This window comes from Juglans regia, chromosome 2, assembly GCF_001411555.2.
Source record: "Juglans regia cultivar Chandler chromosome 2, Walnut 2.0, whole genome shotgun sequence".
Taxonomy (NCBI): domain Eukaryota; kingdom Viridiplantae; phylum Streptophyta; class Magnoliopsida; order Fagales; family Juglandaceae; genus Juglans; species Juglans regia.
Window position 1 is genome coordinate 14,852,078 of NC_049902.1, and position 23,178 is coordinate 14,875,255.

Here is a 23,178-nt window from a genome sequence, read left to right on the forward strand (position 1 = left end):
GCCTCTATTTCCACACGATGAGTCAAGGTTTGGATATCCATTGATGCTTGGATATTTTCAACTTCAACTTTTAATTCATCAATTGAGTGTTGTAATCATTTGATAGTCTTTTGGTAATATAATGGTATTTTAGGGTCATACTAGCAGAAGTATCCACAAGACTTCCCAGACTACAAAAATCAATTCTCACTTAAAATTTGGCAAACAAGACTATCAACAAGAATGAGATATGAGGGCAAGAAGAGAAACTTCCATCATATAGTTTTGGCATCCAAAAAACCGTCGCCCCTCATTTTCCTCCGTATGCGCAGTTCTTTGACAAGCTTTAATTCCACAATAACAAATGGGGTACTCAACTATGGACTTTCTTAAGGTTGAGCTATTTCCACTATGTCTCAGACATTGCCGTTCATATACAAAGAGAACAATAAATGTACTTGCTTTCGGGTCAAAAACTTGATCGGTGTAAAACTGTAAGTGCACAGTATCGTAGTTTTATAGTAAAGTGATGAGAAGAGTATCGTCCTCAGGGATTGATAACTTACTTTTCAAAAATACTGAAATTATATTAATCTCGACTTTATTTAGAAAAGTCACTAAGATTCTTGTAATTGAAAATTAAAATAAAATTAATTCAAAGAAAATACTCTAAAGAAAAGAAAGATGTTGTTCGAAGATCAAATCAATGAGAAAGAAAATTTCTAGGAAATCGATTTCATCTAATCCCTCACTATGCTTTACTCATCTAACTAATTGAATTTAATTATCTCTGTTTGGTAGCAAATCTCCACAAACATCCAAAAGCCTCTTTCGATAGTCAATTAGAAATTATTCTTGTTCATCATTTTACATAAGAGTATGCAAATTAATAAAGCAAGAAAGCAATAAGACCAATAATTTTAATACTACATAGGTTCATACAAGTCTTTCGGTCTCTATATTTAACTATGCCAAATTATTCAAGATCTATCATATAATTCCCTCTTTTGACAACAAATCACAAGATTAAAATAATCTAATTAATGGCCAGTTAATTAGAAGCAATAAGCTTAAAATAAATTAGACAAACAGAGAAGAAAATTACTTCAAATTAGAATAGAAAAGCAAGCATAGTTCGAAACTAGATTATATCGTTTTTCTAGAATAAAGAAATTTAGTTCATGTTAAAAATTAAATTCAACATAAACGAATTTACTATAATTTTTCTGAGAAGTGAATGGAAGGAAATGAACATTGAAAAATGATCTCGCAGTCTGCTTCGCAAGTCACAGCGTCCCCCCTCTTTCTTTTTCTCATCTTCTTATTTTCTTCCCGGTTAGTTTTTCTTTCTACTTCTTTTTCCAAGAAAAACAAAATGTGTTTTTTTCTCTTTTTTTTCTTTTTTTTTTTTTCTTTTGTTACGTTTCTCTTTTTTTTTTTCTTTGGAAAAGTCGAATTCCCAATTCCTCTTCTCTTCCGTGCGTTCCAGCCTTCCAAGTCCGTTTCGTGCGTGTGTCAAAATTAGCTGGCTCCCTTTTCAGTGTCGTGCCTAGCTGTTCATCCAAGAGAAAGCCCGAATCTCACGCATGCCGCATCTCAACCAAGCCAAACCCGCGCCAGTGTATATCCGTTCAAGAGCCCAAAAATTCCACTCAAGCCACATCATTAGTCTTCATTCAAAATCAAAATAGGTATCCGTATTGATGCATTTTTCTTTTTTATACAGCAGCTCCTATATTCAAATAACATTTTCATTTAAATGAAAGAGTTCTTAGATGATAGGCTTGTAAAATTTGGTCTTCATTTTCTTCAAATCTAAAATAAATTTAAATAATGACAATGAAGTCTAAAATCAACAAAAATAAATAAAATTAGACTAAAGTTTAAAGTTAATAAGTGATAAAATATAAGAAATTATGCAAGTCATCAGTAGTTGTCGTAGAAAATGTCAAAAAACTATTAACATAATTCCCTTTATTAATATACTCCCACTATTCTTCTAGTACAAACAAACAAATAAACAATATGTATAGCAGAACAGATTTTGCTTCAGTATTTTTAACTACTATTTTTTGAGATTTAGTATAGTATAACATATTCACATTTTAAATGTATAGCATAATAGATTCAGATTCAGTATTTTTTACATTTTAACAGAATCAGATTCACTATTTTTTACATTTTAACTACATGTATAGCACAACAGATCCACATTCCCATTATGGCTTGAATGCTACATACTGTTACAGCTGTAGGAAGGCAAAGAAAGATTCACATTACCATTACCAGATTCACATTCCAAGTATTTTGTCATGACCTACATCTCTGTTCTAACTGAAAAGACATTGTGAAATAGTTTGCCACCTCTCACTCTCTCACTCTCTCTCTCACACACGCTACATTGGATCTTGGTGTAATCTATGATTACAGAGTGCATGAGCTACCATTGCTCTTTCATAAGACTTGAGCTTTTTCAATGGACAAAGACCCAGTAAACATTGCTTACTCGATACCTTTTGAGACATGCAAATCTCTTTGAAACTATTGTTTTAAAGAGTGTTCTGACAGCCCAATGCACAATTCAAAAAATAGAACCTCCATACATCTTTGACCAAAATCTAAGACTAGAGGGTTTTGCTATGAACACCTCCAAACTTCCTTGCTGGATACGTGCACCCCACCTTATTCACACAAATTCAAAGTAATTCCATGAACATAACCCTAATATTGAATGGTGTGGTTAATTTCGCCCAAACTAATACACGGTATTATAGTATAGTTCAGGGTGTCAATCCACAGGGAGTCGAAAGAAAGACAACAAGACGTAAGCTTAAAAGAAAAGATCAAATTATAATATGACAAGAATCTAAAAATTATACCTAAAGCACGTAATTAAAATGAGATTTAAGGCATGGATAAGAAGGCAAGTAAAGCTTTGGGCTTCTATCAACTGGATCCAATACTATGGCTTTTTCAATCCAAACGATATACACAATTAAGAATTATAATACCAAATTTCTAATTGGAAGATATGATAATATATTCATCTATTTTTTGAAATTTAATTCTAGAATTTATTCTCCCTTTACAAACCACGGTTTTCATATATAAAAATGAATATCAGATCTAAAAACAACCCTATGTTCATAAACAATAGTGCAGCAAAAGATCATATCAATGGTATGAAAAGCTTGTTTAAGTCACAATCATATATTCATAATCTTATAGCTCAACAAAATCAAACCATAGCAAGATTTAATATAATTATCTCAAACTTATAATATCCAAACAAATGGAGAATTGAATCCTAGAATCTTAAACAATAAAGCTTAACATATGAATTGAAATAAAATCAAAATATTTTCACCAATCAATTTCCACCCTAGGCTTTATCCTAGGGGTGCTATAGGGGGCGGGGGCACCCCTTCACCACACCCTGCCCCGCATGGGGCGGGGGATGGGGTTTTCACCCCCGCCCCCAGGATGCGGGGGCGGGATGCGGGGTGGATTCCCAATCCGCCCCGCCTCTTTTCACTTAAAAAAAACACTATATTTATTTTATTTAAAAATTATTTATAAGTGCAAAAATAATTAAAAATACATTTTTAGATCCAAATTATAAATTTAAATTTTGTAAATATAACTATAATTTAAAAGCTATGTAATTTTTAAATTTGTTAGTGCATATTTTGTGTAAATTGTAATGTATTAGTTTTTAAAGTATATAGTTTTTAAATTTGTCAATGCATATTTTGTGAACAAATCTAATAAATTGTAATATATATTTATATATAATTTGCAAAATATAAATAGATATTTATGTTTATATATATATATAAATGGGGACCGGGGTATGGGCTGGTTGGCCCTCCCCGTCACCCGCACCCGCTAGGGCCCCTAGATGCGGAGCGGGGTTGCCCGCCCCGCCATGCAGGGGCGGAGAGGAAGCAAGGCGGGGTAGCGGGGCCGGGGCCCCGCTGCCCACCCCTACTTTATCCAAGATTTAGTTCTCCATAGAAGAACTAAATAATAAAATGGAATTTTTCTCGTCTCTAGAACTGTGCCTTCTCCCCCAAAAAAATTTCAATTTCGTACTAATGAAATACTTATATAGTGTAGGAAAGAAACCCTAATGTCTTTCATATTCCCGCATACAAAATCATCTAAATTTTAAGACTCATCTTGGCAGCCACCTACGTGCTTCAGGAGTTTGAATTTAGAAATCTTTATTATAGACAACTTTGTAGCCCTTTAAGATAGCTTTCCAACGCATTACGAATCGTATCAATCAGATATTTGAATGGAAAGTTATGATCAAAATACTAAAATATGTAAGGTTGTCTTCTAGCAAATTTCAGACTGACTTTTTCTCTTGATCCGAATTACTCTCAAACTCCATCATTATTCTTATTTGAAGAGTCTTACACTCGTTGAAAGTTCTTAGGTTATTCCAATATCTTGCCCACTTGAAAGTCTTTTAAATTTGACTGAGTTTGGACTTGCTCTTTTATAGACTTTGAAATTAAATATAAAAATCTGCTTAAGAGTATCACAAAATAAATAGAAACTCAATTCAAGAATACACATTAATTCCTGTGATTTCTATTCACATTTTACCATTTTAGTTCAATAATAAGATATTTAGAATGCAATTTTGTACACTTATCAGTGGTCATCTCAAATTTTCTCTCACAATTATTATATTTTCTCTCACAATTATTCCATGCATTTATTAGTCGTACTTTGAAGAAATCATTGCTCAACAATTGAGACCTAAATTGGAACTCTTTTATCTAATTATAAAATTATGATATCCTTGTAATCTGATCTCCGTATCAACATCAACGCAATTCAAGACCTAAAAAGGAAAAGTACACAGAGAATCTCAAACAAAATACTACAACTAACAGTAATTCAACCTAATTCTAGACTTGAAAAAAATAAAGGACCAAACCAAACCCCCTAAGAAGCAAGTCGAAAGCTTTGAAAAAAAAAACATTCAAAAAACATTCCTAAAACAAACCCTCATGTCTACCTCTGAATCGAAGCTTTTGGCTAGTGGAGGTTACCTGAACTAAACAAACAATGAGGAGGGAGCCGAGCTTTTGGCGATGGAAGGCACTCGTGACGATGTTCAGCAAAGGGATGGTCACGAGGACGATGAGGGGACGGCCATGGGACGACGAGAGGACGGCTATGGGACAACGAGGGGAGGGCAATGGGATGGTTCAGATGGTTTTCTGAAACGATATCAAAAAAACATAGGGGGCAATATTTCTTATCCATTTTCATACCATTATGTTTTATTTTATTTTTTTTAATTAATTATATGTCACATCAGGCAGTCACTGGAGCGGTACTGTGCAAGCAGCACAGTAGCGCGACTCAGAAATTAAACCCCATATACGGAACAATACCATCATGGTCTTCAACCTAGAATTAGGGTTGCCGCTGTTCTCTAGCACTCCTCACATCACTAATTGATTTTGATGTTTGTTGAGAAATAAAGATTGCCAATCCTCAAGATTATATGAATAATTTTGCATTTTAAACCATGTTTTGTAAAATGATGTTACTTTTACAAGTTATCTTAAAATGCCTCACATTTAAAACATGATTGTGTAAAGGTGTAAAACAAATTCAACCCCTAAACAATAATTACCACATGCAAGAAGCAATCGCATAAATTATCATCCAGAATTGTGCTCTATATATTGTATGTTTCATTAACAAGTTGGTAAGCTACATGGAAAAAATCTACATTGACCACATTCATGTATGCAAGGATAAATAACTTGGTTTTTCTGACTAGTTGATATATTAAGAATCGATGCGAAGAAAGAGAAACAAGTATGCAGCCCCAAAACCGCTTTACCATCTTTCATCATGAACAACATTAGAGGTTCCAATTCCAATTTCAACCAGAAACAATGCTCTTTTAGCTTTTCATTCTCTACCCATTTTCACCCCTGGGAGATGGGCAATGATGTCAAGTACTTCACTAAACGTCACCGGCCTTAGAGTTTACACTCTAGAAAAAATCAACCTACTTCACTACCTCTTCCCACATCCAACTTCAATCACTAGCAGTATTGCTTCTTGTCATTGTATCTCCTCATAAACGTCTTCATGTTGATTTAGCAATGACGAGTTCCTCAAAGGTGGAGAGCTTAGTTGTCCCGTTCCATCAGCCAGTTTTGACCGAACAATCTGCAAATGCATTACCAATATCATTCCCTAGTCTTTGCAAATAACAGCACATGAGATTCTGATGAGGCAAAATGGAAATAGCAAAGTTCTCATTATGTCATCAAGAGGGTCTCTATCCTTTTCCTCTCCGAAGAGATGCATGCACATAGACGTTTTTTAAGTATAATATCACCCTTACTATTTGCTATTATTGACCATCAAATTTCTTTATCAAAACACTGATTATAGGTCTTTAACTATTAATACGCTATGTTCATTTTGATTCTTTCTGTAGAATATTATGGTAGACTGGTAGACAAAGGTATATAACTTTATCAATTAAATACGAAAGAGTCCAAGCCACTGAATAAAAATTCACTGCAGCTGTTGGTGAAGGCACCAGGTGCACCAAAGAGCAAATCATGCCCAGAGTCTGATTGAAGTAAAAGTCCATATCTATAAACAATAACGTATCATAAGGGTTTAAAGAAAGCAAGACAGTAATGAATTTAGCCTTGTAACTCGAGCTGTGAGAATATTATGCAACAATCAACTGATCAATTAATTACATAAAATTTAAAAATATCATTTAGATAAATATCGTGCTTTACAAAGTATATACAACCATGGTATTTGATAGCTATAATCAAAATAAAGTTCATAGTTGAATCAATATTATCCCAGGGGCTAATGACCAAAAAAGTTACCACAGATAGTTTTTTTTTTGTATATATATATATATATATATGAAAAAGTTACTATGATAGTTGGCAAACGCATTTTCAAAAATGGAAATTTATGCTGGTGGGAGAACACTCCTATTTTCTGGTAATTTAATATATCTTCTTTTTTTTTATAAGTAATTTAATATATCTTCTACTTATTGTCATACACGAACCCTTGGAATGCAATTTACTTCACTTTTAATTTTATTATCCTTGATTTTCTTAATAGTCGATTGATTTTCTTATTTATTTATTTTAATTCAAAAAAAAATCCTAGCTCCGCCACTTATGAAATTTTTTTACTTTTATTTTTTAAATACCTAATGAAATTTAATTGAATGCGCAGAGGGGATCAACCTTAGTAGAAGTATACAAGAGGTTACACCCCATCTATCTGCAAGAAAAAAAAAAAAAAGAGAGCAAAATTCTTTGAAATCTAGAAAGCTAGAGAACTGGGAACTATTGTCAGTAGCCATCCAATCATAAAGAGTCAAACAATTTGGCTTTTATTTCTGTCGTTTTCCTCTCGCGGTCTTCAAAAGTTCAGGCATTACATTCTTGCCAGATGCACCACATTAAGCACAGAAGGACCATCTTCCATACTTCTATATTTCTATGGGCCCCACAAGGACTCCTCCAGCATGCCAACATCCCCACCCCTCGTTGCGGCATGACCCACTCAATCCTATAAGTGTCGAACATTGCTACGCATAATTCACTAGCCACCCCACAATGTAACAAGAGGTGACACTTTCCCAGTTATGATTGCAAAGCGACCAGCAATCCATTATAAATATGCGTTTTTTTCTCAAGTTGTCCGTTGTGAGGATATATTTAGACTGCATGTGATCCAACGTAATTTATCCTCACCTCCACCACCTAAAAGAGTGCAACTTGTCAACAAACAAAGAGAATAACTCCATCTCCCAATTGTGGGCTGATGTTATAAAGTTAACATCCCAGTGAAGTATATTATCAGAAATCTGCATGTGTTCTGCAATGAAAGCTTCCTTGCATTGGGATAGATGGAAAAGTTTCAAGAAATAGTCTTCAAAGGTACGTCCCAACACCACACATCGTGCAAAAACCTGATTTTAGACCCATCATCCACCTAATATCTAATGAAACGAGAAGTCGCATACCCTCTCCTGATGTTTTTCCACACACCAACCCATAAGACCCACCTACCTCGTGAACACCATCCACCTCACATGCCACCACATTTTGTATCCACCACCAAGTGCCATAAAGCATCCCTTGCTATCGCATAATTGAATAAAAGCAAACTTCTAATCTCCGAACAGCCAAATGAGATTTGGGCGCAAAAAATTGTCCACTTGACTGGATGAAGCTTGAATTCATTGCCAATTCTTTTGTAGCTTTTTAAGACACTGACCTACACCAAAAAGGAGGGGCAAAAGAGAGAAATAAGTAGGTAAATTAGATAAATATAGCCATGTCCATCCAGCTAAAAGGTGTTCAATCTTTTCCAAGACTCCACTCCAAATTGATTTTTCCTTAAAAAGGAGCCCCCAATGGAAGACCTAGATACTTCAAGGTGTTGACCAGCCAATAACTTCAGTTTGATGCCAACCCTTCGACCAGTGATCAACTAACCTCCTCACCAGCACAACACCTGTCGACAGAACTCCCTTCCTTTCAAAGTACAAAATTATTGTCTAAGCTTGTGGCTTCAATGAGTAGCGATAGACAACTCTCTTACAACTTTTTTACAATTCTGTTTTAAATGGATAGCATTTTTATAGAGTCCCGCTACGAACATAAAGGGTTCCCACAAACTGATTTGGCACTGCGCCACCTCAGTTTTTTTTTTTCGGATCTCATTTGGGAAAAAAAGCTGTCCCGTTCCTTACCCGCTTCAGTCCCCCAAACCCAGCCCGTCGTTTGAGCTTCGTCATCCAATTCTTTTCCTAGTGTTTTCCCATTCCTTTGAGCTTCGTTGTCCCCTTTCGTCAACCAATAAGTTACTTTTTTCTCTTTTTTTTTTTTTTGGCTGTTTTTCCACTTCCGTCGGCTGCCTTTCCCCATTCTTTTCCACTTAGCATTTGTTGTCTTTGTTATTTTTGTTGTTTGTACTCATCGTCGGCGTCGTCCCTGACGCCGTCGCTCTCCAGCATAACCCTCAAATCCCAATCTCATTTTGCTATTATCACAGCTTAAAAAAAATTAATGGCTAAAGTGAAAGTATCAAGCCAAAGTCCCTCAACTCTCCCCTTCTCAAAGAAACCTTTGAGCGCAGACAACAGGTCAAGTCCTTGGAGGCCGAGTTTACACCATCTGCAATGGAAAAGAAGGTTCTGGAGGCCCAGTTGATTCAGGCAATGAAGGATCTCTCACGTATTTTCTTGGTCTAGAGATTATTGCTGGTTCACATGGTATCTTTCTGTCACAGCACAAGTATGCCCAGGACTTGGCGGCTGCTGCTGGTCTCCAGGACTATACTCCTCTTGATACTCCAATGGAACTTAATCTCAAGCTGTGCAAAGAAGAGGGTAACCTGTTATCAGACCCTGCAGCCTATCATACGCTTGTTGGCAGCTTGGTCTATCTTACAATCACTAGACTTGATATCTCTTATGCGGTCCAGCAAGTTAGTCAGTTCATGGCTTCTCCCTGGCACCTCCATATGGCTGCAGTTCGACGAATCATCCGATATGTCCAGGGCACAGCTTTGCGGGGACTTTTCTATCTTGCTGGGTACTTCACTTGATCTTGTAGCATATAGTGATGCTGATTATGCCGGGTGTAGTGACACTCGACGCTCTACTACAGGTAGGTGTATGTTTCTTGGCCCAGCTCTTATTTCTTGGAAAAGCAAGAAACAGGACCGTGTTTCTAAGTCCTTTACTAAGTCCGAATATAGTGCTATGTCCCAAGCTTGCACTGAGATACATTGGCTCCGCGGGCTATTGGTTGAGCTTGGTTTTTCTCCATGCGGTCCTACTTCTCTTCATGCGGATAATACTAGTGTCATTCACATTTCAGCCAATCCCATCTTCCATGAATGCACTAAACATATCGAGGTTGATTGCCACTTCCTCCGTGAGGCATTTGAAACTCGGACTATCTCTCTTCCCCATGTGTCTAGCAATCTTCACGTGGCAGATATTTTCACCAAGGCTCTCACATGGCAACGGCATAATTTTCTTACAAACAAATTGATGCTTATGGATAACCCGCATCAATTTGAGGGGGGATGTCAATAGGAGGCCATAAATTTTGCCGTGCCAATAGATAAATTCCTACTGAGTAATAGCTGTAATTGACTCATTAATCTAGATTGTATATACTCTCCTAAATAGGAGAGGAGATTTAGCTTACCATGTATAGCTCCCTAGGATCACTCTATGTAATTAGCTAGCTTACCATATATAGCTCCTTAGGATCACTCTATGTGATTAGCATGTACAGCTTAAGTTTCCTTGTATAGCTGGCAGTCTTGCCTATATTATGAAAGACCTTCTCAAAAGAGAAGACAATTCGAACCATTCTGTTACAAATAAGATTCAACAAAGAGTATTAAAGGCATATGCATCCTAACCTTTTCTATTTCATCATGAAGAATAGGATTGTCTTTCAAGTACTGTAATGCTCTGTCTCTCCCCTGTCCCAACCTTTTTCACAAGCATAAGACGACAATAAGCCACAGTAATATTTATAGACCAAGAATAAAGTTAACTTGTCTGAACAGACGGATAAGAAGAATTAATTGGTGATCAATCATGATCATTCTACAAAACATGGGGGCAGTATTGTACGCAAATTAAAAGTTAACTCCAATCATATGCAGCTATTTAAAATAATCCATTTTTTTCATCTCTCTAAGAAGCTCCAAGGGTGCTATAGTGAAAAAAAAAATCTTTAGCACAGAACAAGAGATAAGCAAAACTAAACTTAAAGAAAAGAAAGGATTTATATAATGTTCAAAGTAATTTTGTTTGCTTCTATTGAGCCACCTCAAAATTTTCTAAATCAATGTCATTTGCAACCAATTTATTATTTTTCATTTCAATTTATCTACCCCTAAGAACATAGAGTTATAAGTTTTGGATATACTTCTCTCCGTACACTTTTACAATGGAAATTTGCTCTGGTGACCTTTGTCGGAATTATACTCCATAAAATTTCTACTGGTTTTAAATGTTATTCGTTTAAGATGGGTTTTATAAAATAGTTAATCTTATAAATGGTCTGACCAAACTCTACGCAATAGCAGCCCTCCAATAAGTTCATGCCATGTAGACTTCCCATCTAAACTACAATGGAAATGCACTAAAGCAAATCGCAAATCCTGATCCCCTCACACAGATCTCCCCCTTTCACCCTGCAGCCCCTCGGTCCCCCTCTCACCCTCACCCTCGCAGCCCATACTAGCCGCTCGCCCAACTCTCGCCCACCCCTCAGAGCTTTTGTCGGAGTCGATCCTCTCGGAAGACTATTTTTTGCAAGCCTCTCTCAACTTTCGGTGGCCCATCTCAAAAGGAGTTACCTTTTAAGTTGTTTTGGTTGCATCCCTTGTCCAGCATGGTTCTTCATTCTTTCCTTTGTTTACGAAAAGGTTTGAATTGGCGACGAAGAATCAAGGATTTCGCGGTCCGAGAATTTCCTCGATATTTTTGCGAGAGAAGGGTGTAGAATGGTGGAGATATGCTGCGAGGAGCACGACAAACACACGGCAGGGTCGCGGTTTATTACCCATACGGTTAGGAGGGTCTTGGAGCTATTCAACTTGGAATCCACAGCGATTAATACCAAGGGGTGTGAGGCCTTGTTGGATTTGGTTGAGGACACGGCCAAGGACAGCTTTGATTTGAATTAAATGTTGTTCATGTACAATAAGAGCGCTTTGGAGATGTTGGAGAGGTTGGATTGGGCTTTCGAGGCATTGAGGAATGAGCTCTTCGGCCTGTTGCATAAATTCTTTCAAACCCAGGACTTGAAAAACCAACTCCTCTGCTAACATTATGTATAGGAGAGGCATCAAAATAGGAATAAGCCTCATTTGATGGAAATTATTTGTTTTCAACTGAAAGTGGATATGGGAGAGCCACTCATGACGTCGAAGGTGGATATGGAGGGGTAAGATTACTGGGGGAGAGGGGTGAGGGAATTTGCAGAGAGGAGAGGGGTGAGGGATATAGGTTTCTGTGGGAAGGGATGAATCGTCCTGGAATTAGTTCAAGACCCAATTGGACTGAAATGGTTGCGTCAGCGTCGGACTGAGATTGGGGCGGTGCAAAGAGGTGGAAGAGCGGGACAGCAAGGAAGAGGAAGACGAAAGAGAAGGCTACGAAATCACAGTGTATTTCCTCTTGATTCTCTGTGGTGGAGCCTATTCAAATTACGGTATATTTCCTTACGTGACAACAGTTGAATGGAGGGCTGTTTTTGTGCGATTTATAGCCCGACTGCTTAGAAACGGTTCTCTTTATAAAACACCTTTAGATGGAGACGAAAGTGTTTGTATTATCACTAGAGGGGGCGAATTGGTTTTGTATCACAGAGAGGAGTCGAAAGACCACTAAAGAGATGGTTTTTTCTCAAAGTGGTGCCCGTTGGCTGGCCAATGCAGTGGAGGAATGCACCTCATCGAAGGAAAGCAAGAACTTCTACAAGTCGTATCAGGATGGTACGAAGGCTTGGTTTGTACATTGTCGTTCGAATGACTTTGGGTGGTCCTTAGAAGTAACTAAATACGGCGGCAGTGGGCGTAGTGGTCCTTTGGTGGTACGGAGAGAGGGGGGGGGGTTGGAAATACCTCTCCAGGGAAATGAAACATGCTCTGTATATGCATGTTCTGGTAAATAAGAAGCCAACGTCGGCAGCACCCATGGACAAAGCAGCAGACAAAGGAAAGGGACTGGGGAGGCAGGAAATCTATGTAATGGGTGGTTCAGGCCAATCCTTGGTGCTACTGCAAAAAGAAAAAAAAAAGCGGAATAATGGTAGGGGTGGTGGCAGCTTGTCCCACGCTGCCTCAGTGGAAAGGGAGATGCAGGGAATCCTTAATGGTTTGAAAGAAGAAATCATTTTATTGACAAAGGCTATAGAAACTTGTTCAACTAAAATGGAGTTGGGCAAGGCCCTGGGCCTAGAACAAGGCCAACGGTCAACTGGTTCTAAGCTGATAGTCTAAAGGAAATGGACTGCACTTAAGGCCCGCTATAAAGGGAAAGCCAAGATCCAAACGGGCCAGACATGCCAAGCCAGTCAAACTGAAATGGTGCCTGAAAAGAAATGGACCTTTCTTTGAGAAGGGCTCCAAGTCCTCAGCTGGGCCATCACCAGCACGGGACCTCATCGCCAGCAACTTCTAGGGTTGTTCCCAACCATCTTTGCAGCAGGGTCAATGGGGCTTTCGACGTCAGAGGAGGCTGCGCAGCAGGTGATTTCGACGATTGCAGAGACACTATCCACCAGCGAGACATAGAACGATGCGTCGGCCCTCTCTGGGTCACATCCTGACACCACGATTGTGAAGGAGCAGTCCTTGGCACTGGTGGAGGAGATATCTCATATCCCTACAGAGGAGATGAAGGGAGGTTCGTTGGGAGGGCTGGAGCACATCAGGAAGCAATAGAAACTCTAGTCAACGACATATGGACAGTCGTCTGACCTTCACGCCATGCAAGGAGGCATATCGGCATCGGAAAATGGTTTGGTAGTCGAGAAACCCATTTCTGTTGACTCAGACAGTGTGAGAGGCCTAAGTAATTCAGAGAAGGGTACACTAGACGGGGCTATGGTTGTTTTCGATGCTACAAGGGGAGAGGTGATGACCGTTGAATGGCGGGTGGACGCCGAAAGGGATAGGTCCTCTATTGAGGGGGCAAAACCTACTCCATTGAACTCGTTTCATCCAAGGGTGGTAGATTGGGTAATTAAGAAAGCCATAGAGATCGAGCATTGCGTGGGGATAACATGTGAGGGTTTTGAGGAAGAATTTTTGGCATTACTTAAAGTTATTGAAGCTGGAGGTGCACAATCTACAGCAGATCTTTCCATTAATTTGGACAAAAAAAGAGAGAAAACTCAAAAGGCTAACATGGGCTATGAATGATGATGGAGTGGAGAGGAGCTCTAGCCGAGGGCATCTCAAGGGACGGGTAACGACGAATCCTATATGAAGCCAAAAACAATATCTTAGAGCGTAAGGGGGCTGAATGAGCACAACAGCTCCAGGTCAAAAATTTACTTTGTCAATGGCAAGGTGATATCATTTGTTTACAGGAGACGAAGCTAGAATTTATTACAAGGAAAATAGTTCGAAGTTTGTGGAGGGGACATCATGTTGGATGGTTGTATCTGCCTTCTAAAGGAGCATCCAGGGGTGTTCTTATTAATTATGTTCGATACAAAGGGTGGTAGAATGGTTAGAGAAATGTGTGGGTGAATTCATTGTGGCATCCTCCTTTGAGAATGTAGATAATGGTTTCCAATGGGCTTTTGCAAGAGTCTACAACCCTAATATTGATGCGGAAAGAAAGTCTTTGTGGGAAGAACTGGAGGGACTTCTTAGTTGGTGGGAGTTACCAAGTTGCATAGGAGGTGACTTCAATGTCTCTAGTTTCCCGAGTGAGAGATCAGGAATGTCCCACATCACACCTGCTATAAGAGATTTTTCTGACATCATTTCGAACAGGCACTTATGGATATTCCGCTAATGGGAGGTTCGTATACTTGGTCTAACACTCATGAACTTCCCATCCTGGTCAAGAATTGATAGATTTTTGCTAACTCCAGAATGGGAGTTACATTTTCCAGAGGTAACTCAGAAAAGATTGGTATGCTCAGACCACTTCCCCATCCTTTTAGACTGTGGAGGCATCCAAGGAAGCAGAAGGTATTTTAAATTCGAAAATATGTGGCTTAAGACTGACGGTTTTGTAGACAGGGTACGACAATGGTGGTCTTCTCATGATTTCCAAGGCTCTCAAAGCTTCATAATGGCGAAAAAGTTAAAAGCGCTAAAACAAGACTTGAAGCAATGGAATGAACAAGTCTTTGGCAATGTAGGTCTACAGCGACGCTCCCTTCTAGAGGAGCTAGAGGGTTTGGAGGATGAGGATGAGGAGGAGGAGGAGGAGGCTAGAACTCTTTCTGAATTCGAAACAACTCGCAAGAGTCAGATAGTTATAGAACTTGAAAGAGTCATACTGATGAAAGAGATCTCTTGGAGACAGAAATCAAGGACCCTATGGCTCAAGGAGGGAGACAAGTGCACAAAGTTCTTCCATACGGTGACTATTGATATGTTGATGATAGATGGAGCAGTATCTTCAGATCAGTCAATCATCAAGAACCACATTGCACAATATTATGAACATCTACTAGCCGAACAACAACCATGGAGACCAACAATAGGTGGTTTGACTTTTTCTGTACTAGATCCACAGTGTGCAAGGTGGCTTAAGAGGCCTTTTGAAGAGAAAAAAGTACGCAAAGTCATTAGAGGTATGGCTAGTGACAAGGCCCTAGGCCTTGATGGTTTCACAATGGGCTTTTTCCAAACCTATTGGGAACTATTAAGGGCAACCTTATGCAGCTATTTCAAGAATTCCATAGTAATGCTACTTTTGAAAGAAGCCTGAATGCTACCTTTTTAGCACTTATTCCCAAAAAAGGGAGATCAATGGATGTTCGAGACTATCGTCCCATTAGCCTCGAGAATAGGGTTTACAAGATTCTATCCAAGATGCTCGCGAACCAATTGGGTACGGTGGTGGAAAAGTTAATCTCGAAGTCGCAAAATGCATTTTTCAAAGGCAAACATATCCTGGATTCAGTCTTAATTGCTAATGAAGTGTTGGATGGACGACTCAAATCTCGAGAACCGGTTTTACTTTGCAAACTAGATATGGAAAAATCTTATGATCATGTAAATTGGAAGTTCTTACTTTATCTAACAAAATGAGGTTTTGGTGAGAAATGGGTGAATTGGATAGAATTTACATCTCAACAGTTCGCTTTTCTATATTGGTGAATGGTTCACTAGTGGGTTTTTTTTACTCCTCGCATGGCTTGAGACAGGGGAATCCGCTCTCTTACTTTTTTTTATTTGTCATGGAAGCTCTCAGTCAGATGATTGTGGGCCTCATGGAAGGTGGGTTTCTTTATGGTTTTTCAGTGGGGAATGGTAATTATGGCTCTATTAATGTTTCTCATCTATTGTTTGCAGATGATACTCTCATCTTCTACGGAGTAAATCTCAAGCATATCCAATCTATGAGGGCTCTACTTCTCTGCTTCGAAGCTGCCTCAGGTTAGAAAGTTAACCTCTCAAAGTCTGAACTGGTACAGGTAGGGAATGTTCCCAACGCGGCAGCTCTAGCCTCCCTCTTGGGATGTAAGGTATTTTCTCTACCCCTAAAGTATCTTGGCTTACCTTTGGGTGCTCCCTTTAAATCAGAGCAAATTTGGAATGTAGAGATTTTGAAAGTGGAACTCAAACTGGCATCTTCGAAGAGGTTGTATTTGTCTAAAGGTGGTAGGCTCACCTTAATTAAAAACACTCTTTCCAACTTATCCACTTATTTTTGTGGGTGACGGCTCGTGTCAGATTTTGGTATGACAACTGGTGTGGTGAATGAAGTCTTTCAAGACACCGTCCCTACCATATTTGGGCTTGCACGAGTGAAGGATGCAGTGATAGCGGACCACTTGCTTTTTTCTAGTGGCTACCCTCAATGGAATGTTGATTTCATTAGGGCAGCTTAAGACTGGGAGTTGGAGGAGATCACAAAGTTCTATGCTGCACTGTATTCCATACGTATGACCATGTACCATGAATCAAACGATTTGGAGTCTTTCCACGAAAGGTAAATTCACTGTCAAATCACTCCACAGAGTTTTAATGAGTCTAGGATGAGCATTTGGCAGACGAAAGCTCCTTCCAAAACCGCCTTTTTCATTTGGACAGTAGCATTGGGCAAAATTCTCACCATAGATAACTTAAGGAAACGTCGGATAATGGTGTTGGACTAGTGTTACGTGTAAGAAAGAGGGTGAATCAGTAGACCATTTGTTTCTACACTGTGAGGTGACGAAGACCTTGTGGGACTATTTTTTTACAGGACTTGGCGTATCGTGGGTCATGCTTTTTTAGATTGGTGGATTTTCTAGCTAGCTAGAGAGGTCTCCGAGAGAATTCACAAGTCACAGCAATCTGAAAAATGGTCCCTATTTGCAATGTGTTGGTGTATATGGCGGGAACGAAAAGATAGAAGCTTCGAAAACTGCAAGAAGACAATGGAGGAGCTGAAAGTCTTTTCCTTTAAAACATTGTTCTCATGGGTGGGAGCCATTGTTTGTAACGGACTAAGTGTCCATGACATTTTACTATTAGTTATAAACTCTAGTTAGGTATTTCTCATGTACACTCCCTCAATACTTGGGTTTTGCCTACTTTTATGAATAAAATACTTTGATTACCGATAAAAAAAAAAAAATTATCTACCCCTAGTTCCTAATTAGGTGTATTTTCTTGTATATGTCCTGAGTACTTGAGTTATGCCTATTTTTCATATTAATAAAATCCGTTTTACTTATAAAAAGAGTAATAGTTTTTTTTTTTAATAAGTATACTTAGAGTAATAGTGACACTCAATGTATTTCACCTGAAAATACTTCATCCCTCATTGAAATTTAGGGCTTATACGATTTTCGTGTAGATTGGATTTTGTAATGCAGTCAAAAAGTTATGTTTTAATTCCAACAAATTTAAAGGCTCATTTGGACACATAGAATATCTTTAAATATCTATGAATAGTAGTGAAATGGTTTGTAAATAGTAGTGAAATTGTTTGAATTAAAGATGTTTTATTGGGTTTCGGGAAATGAGAGAGAGAAAGTTAAAAAAAATATATTTTAAAGTTAAAATATTGTTTGAATATAATTTTTCAATATTATTTTTGTTTTGAAATTCAAAAAAGATTTATTGCTTTTTGTGTTTTGTTTCGCAGTTTTTTTTTCTAAGTAAAAGTTAAAGATTAGGTAATGATTAGATGAAAAGGTTGAAGATTTGAAATTAAAAAGTGTTTTGTGTTTAAGTGTTTTGTGCTCAAAGCACTTTTTATAAGTTCACCAAACTTCCTGTTTTTTCTTCAAAAGAACTTTTACTTGTGATTCAAGCTCTCAAACTCAAAACCAAACAAAGTACTAAAAAGGGAATCATCAAAAGTGGTCAAAACTAATGACCACTAGGAGCTGCAAACAGAAGTCCAGAGGCAAACCTGTGGTCCCCATAGCTATACCAAGAGCCCTTCTTCACCACAATATCCATCATCTCAGCACAATCCAAAATGCAACCCTGCAAGAGAAATCAATGTTAAGAGTGTAATTTCAACTCTCAGGGGGCAACAAAGTTCAATGTTACGTTACCGACCGATTTGCCCACTCCCTCTCCAAAGATTATTTCAAATTCAGCTTGCTTGTATGGCCTTGACACCTGCGCCAATTAATGAAATGAGGATCTTTTTAAACATGGGCAGATATGAATCAAAAGCACCCAACTATGATATATCAAACAAATTAAAAAATATAGATACAAGCTTATTCAATAAAATATGTTAAATGTCGGCAAAGCTCGTGAAGTAGCCACAGAAACAGAATAACTGCAGGCACCTTCAAATACATGGTCAAGTATCAAGGAAAGATTTAGTCAACTTAAAAAGGTGCAATCCGTTTAGAGAAGATCTTTGTTGGATTTTTTTATAAGCAATATTTTTAAAGGATGATGAAACTTTCAAGAGAGCAATAGCTTTGCCTAGCAGGCCCTGGCTTCAGCAAGACATTTAAAGCAATCTAGCCAAAATATGATATAAATATTGGCCACCAAAACTGTCATCCAATTCTTCCATATTATAGGTCTTTTCAATATAGCAGTGTAAATTTCAGTACGAAGAACTTCAAGAAATAGAATATGGTTGATAAAAAGCAAAAAATTATTCATCATCTTATGTAATGGCAGCAATCCATATAACCTATAAAAAACAAAAAGGAGCAACAATCCATTATTATAATTCAAGTGAACATCTCTCTCTCTCTCTCATTCAACAAGACAAGTGAACCTCAGAAACATTATTATTATTTTTTTATGGGTAACCTCAGAAACATTATACAGTATTTTCTTCTTTTTTTTCATTTTAGCTGGATACAAAATCCTCATACAATTTTGAGTCCGATCTACTTTACCTTGCTCTTTTGCACTCTTACACGAACCCGGAGCCCAATTTCTTCATCTCCTTTAACCTAAAGCAGAAAAAACGGATGCATGTTGAATGCTCCATAAAGATGAAATTTAAAGAAATGATCTCTTCACATAGAAATCATTAAGGAGTCGTGCTTACAGACTTTATCTTCCCAGTAGGACGTATCTCAAGCCGAAGAGAGGCAAAGAACTTTAATGCTATTCCTCCACTTGTCACTTCTGGGTTCCCATAGTAAACACCAATCTTAGAAACCCCAAAAGAAAAATTATATTAGTCTCTGGAAGGAGAAATAATTTGACTTCACAAAAGAATATTGTATCAGAAAACTAAAGGTCCAATGTAAATTAATACATATAGCTGAGACACAATTCAGTCAATTGGAGTTAGGCCTGCTAATGAAATAACAGAAATAATCTACCATATATAGAGGCTAAAAAAGCAAACTTGTAAATTATAACTAAACAATAGAAGTACCTTATGTCTTATTTGATTCAAAAAAATAAGAGTACAACCAGCTTTCGAGGCATTTCCTGACATCTTACGCAAAGCTTGGCTCATAAGACGTGCTTGCAAACCCATTTGCTGCATCCCAATCTCACCCTATATGATGAAGAATACAAGTCAGACATGGCCAACCTTGTCAGATCAAAGCCTAAAAGAGCAGAAAGAGATGATAGCCTACTTCAATCTCTGCTCGTGGAGTGAGAGCGGAGACAGAATCAACACAGATAAGATCTATGGCACCAGATCTGCACATACGATCTGCAACTGAGATGAGAAACTTGAGAAGTCAAGCATATATATCAGGCACAAGTGTAATGAATTCTATAAACATTACTGGTTCCATATTTTTTATTTTTAATAAGTAACATTATAGGTTCCATATTGAAGAGTGCCAGAATGATCAGTTCGATTATCAAACCACATAGACAGAGAATATATTACTCTCAAGTGCCATCTCGCCATGATCAGGTTGACAGACAATCAAATTCTCTACATCCACTCCCAAAGCTTTAGAATATGCTGGATCAAAAGCATGCTCCGCATCAACAAGCATTGCATTTCCTCCCAGGTTCTGCATATTATGGAAATGAAAAGCTATGTACCGGACTCATCACATTATCACATACAACAATTAATATGAAGTGCCTCATATTCCGAAGGAAATAAAAATTCAGAAGTGAAGTTCAGAAAGAAACAATACCTGCACTTCTGCAATTGCATGGAGTGCCAAAGTGGTTTTCCCACTACTTTCAGGACCATATATCTGGAAAGAAATATGGCAGATTATACAAGTTATCCAAACTCTTAAGGACCACCACAAATCATGATAGGAGTAGAGCAAATTAAGTGGCACACTCAATTTTGTTTTGTTTTGTTTCCTTCTCTTTTGCATATCCCAACCAGATTCAGGTGCTTATATAACTTTCGTATAGTCTGTAGAATATTCGAATCATAGCATGAATCTAAAAAGACTAACACAGGTACAGTATAACAACTCAGACAATGAAGATGTTTTAACATATCTTATGTATTGTGAAATAAGAATTATTAACTATACAAACTTTCTTCATAAGTCATGCTTGTCTTTATCACATACAAGTTGATACTTTGAGATATGCAGTCCAATATACTGCCCCTAAAAGTTCAAAAAACATGTGCTACTTTTTACCACAAATACTCCTGTAACATATGGGTTCTAATTTAGGGACTAGATTATTATTATTATAATTATTAGTTTCTTTATTATTATTGAAAAACCTATTAATTAGATAGTGATTTTATTTGAGCGAGATTCTCCTCCCTCACACCTCTATTCTCTCAAGGAAAGATTTTCCCTAGTTGAATTTTCCCAATGGTTACACGGCTAAACCCTCTTATATTCCCACTGTTTCCTAAACCTTCCCAATAAGAGCCGCAGCGATTACTCTCACAGCCAAACCCATTCTCACAGCAAACCCAAAAGTACAGAACCCTCTCCTTTCTTTTCATCCTCAACCAGCAGTAAACATCAAACAAGAGCCACCATAGCATTCCTTCAGCAAGCCAAGAAGTCCATCCCGCTGGAAACCCTCACCGGGACCATCACAGAGCACGCCGACGGGAAAGGAAGAACACCACTCAGTAGGCACAGAAACCACCAACCCAGCCACCTGAGTTCAGACGCGCGACCTTCTCTCATGTTTACAATTTGCTCCACCCCCCTCGAAACTCTGCCGATGTGGTTCTCGCCTCAGCCACCACCATCAAGTGTCTCCTTCCCTCTTGGTGAGTCTGTCACACAGCCCTTCTCCAGTGAATGTGTTTCCTTTCAATCAAGCTGCGTGCTTTTGTTTCCTGCCTTCCCGAAAAGTCCCTGCCTGTTTATGAGTACTTCCCAAAATGCCTTTCAGGCCCCGTTTGAATTCGGAAAGTGTTTCATCTCATCTCATCTCATCATTACAACCTTCTCAAATTCGCACAAAATATAATAAACAATTCAATTTTTTCAAATCTCAAAACAATAATAATATTAAAAAATAGTATTCTAACAATATTTTTTTCAACTTTCATCTTTCATCTAAAACCATCTCATCTCATCTTTGAATCCAAACCTGCCCTTAGTTAGGCTGATTGCTTGTGGGGCATGATGTTGTTGTTGGGCTGGGCTTGGGTTTTAAATGGGACTTGTGTTTTTAAATTGGGTTGGGCCCGGTTGTATTTTACAGAAAACCCTTGTACATTGTTTTACTTGGGCTTGGTTTTACTTGAGCAAATATTAACCAAAAACTTTATTTTTTAGAAAATGCTTAGGAGTTTAAATTATGTTATTATGTATTAATTTTTACAAACCAATTTACAGCAGTATACTATAAGGGTTCAGATTTTATTTTTAAACGTTTTGAATGTGATTAAACCTATGTTATAAAGTGAGATTTCCACAGCTTATCTAATAGATTTGCATAAAGCCTAATTACGCTACTGAGTTGTAATTGGTACTTAAATAATTATATGATATTAGTATTTATTAATTTTAGTATATAACAGAATAGTTATTAAATTATTCACCCTAGTATGCATTTAACTAAATAGAATGCTACGACACGCTTTGCTAGAAATTCCGTAATGTTTAGTGCTTCATATAGGTGACGAACTAAGAAGTGAGATTTTAGAAGTAGCGCTAAGAGATAAGTAGCATGATCATAATCTTAATGTGCTGTAACTATTTTGTCCTACATGAAAAAGTGTTGTTCATCTATGCTATGTACGAGCCAATTCAAGGTTAGCCCCTTTTCATGAACCCTCGACGAATTATGACGATATGCTTATGAATGAAATTATGTATGTTATGCTGATTGGGTTGTTGTTAGAATGGATGCTATGTCATGAAAATCATACATATGCCATGTAATGCTTATGTTATGTTATGAAATGCTTAGATTATGTTATGCAATGCTTATGCTATGGCTTATGTCACTATGCCATCTTTTTAATGATATGCCATGCATATGAGTATGACATGTCATGAAAGTCATGAAGTCAACATGTTCACACACATTATAAAGATAATAAGAAGTCATGTGAATGATTAAGCTTTAAAATTGGCCTTATGTTATGGGTGGATGTGCACAAGGATCTTTAGGGGAAGTTGTGGCGTACTATTGATAAGGAATGAAATGGGAAATTTTGGAAATGGAGATGTCACGGAATTTGGAGAAAGAGTCTCATTAGTTGCATTTCATTCTCATGCATTTACTTATTTAAGTAAATATCTGTCATTCCATTTCATCGTGAGCATAGTCTTAGGGTTAACTTGCCAAGATTTTATAATCTCACTATGGTAATCTCACACTACGGCACCAATCATCAAAACCGTAGATTTTGCAAACCAGTTTGATGAGGGAGGGTTTGAGCAAGACGTCCAGCCGCATGAGGATGAGTGAAGAGGGTGCCAGGTCATTAGGTCATGGACCACTTATTACTTTATTAGTCATTTACTTTCTTGTTTTATTTACCTCGATGGGGAGAACAATTATTTAAATTTCTGAATGATTTCATGGACATGTAATGATACA

At 37.8% G+C, this 23,178-nt stretch overlaps 1 protein-coding gene across 2 annotated transcripts in view; it reads right to left on the reverse strand.

Moving 5' to 3' along the window:
- Nucleotides 1-5,662: 5,662 nt before the first annotated feature.
- The window catches only part of LOC108995892 (DNA repair protein recA homolog 1, chloroplastic), a 28,348-nt gene continuing 10,832 nt past the window's right edge, over nt 5,663-23,178 (reverse strand). The window contains exons 4-13 of one of the 2 annotated variants that reach the window (XM_018971565.1): nt 20,328-20,390; nt 20,069-20,198; nt 19,806-19,885; nt 19,598-19,723; nt 19,262-19,366; nt 19,107-19,163; nt 18,298-18,360; nt 18,146-18,222; nt 10,456-10,528; nt 5,663-6,189 (exon numbers count right to left, since the gene is read on the reverse strand). In XM_018971565.1, coding sequence (XP_018827110.1) covers nt 6,082-6,189; nt 10,456-10,528; nt 18,146-18,222; nt 18,298-18,360; nt 19,107-19,163; nt 19,262-19,366; nt 19,598-19,723; nt 19,806-19,885; nt 20,069-20,198; nt 20,328-20,390 — 882 coding nt within the window. In that variant the 3' untranslated portion in view covers nt 5,663-6,081. Of the gene's footprint in view, nt 6,190-10,455; nt 10,529-18,145; nt 18,223-18,297; nt 18,361-19,106; nt 19,164-19,261; nt 19,367-19,597; nt 19,724-19,805; nt 19,892-20,068; nt 20,199-20,327; nt 20,391-23,178 lie in introns of both variants that reach the window. The other variant, XM_018971556.1, reaches the window with a different exon arrangement.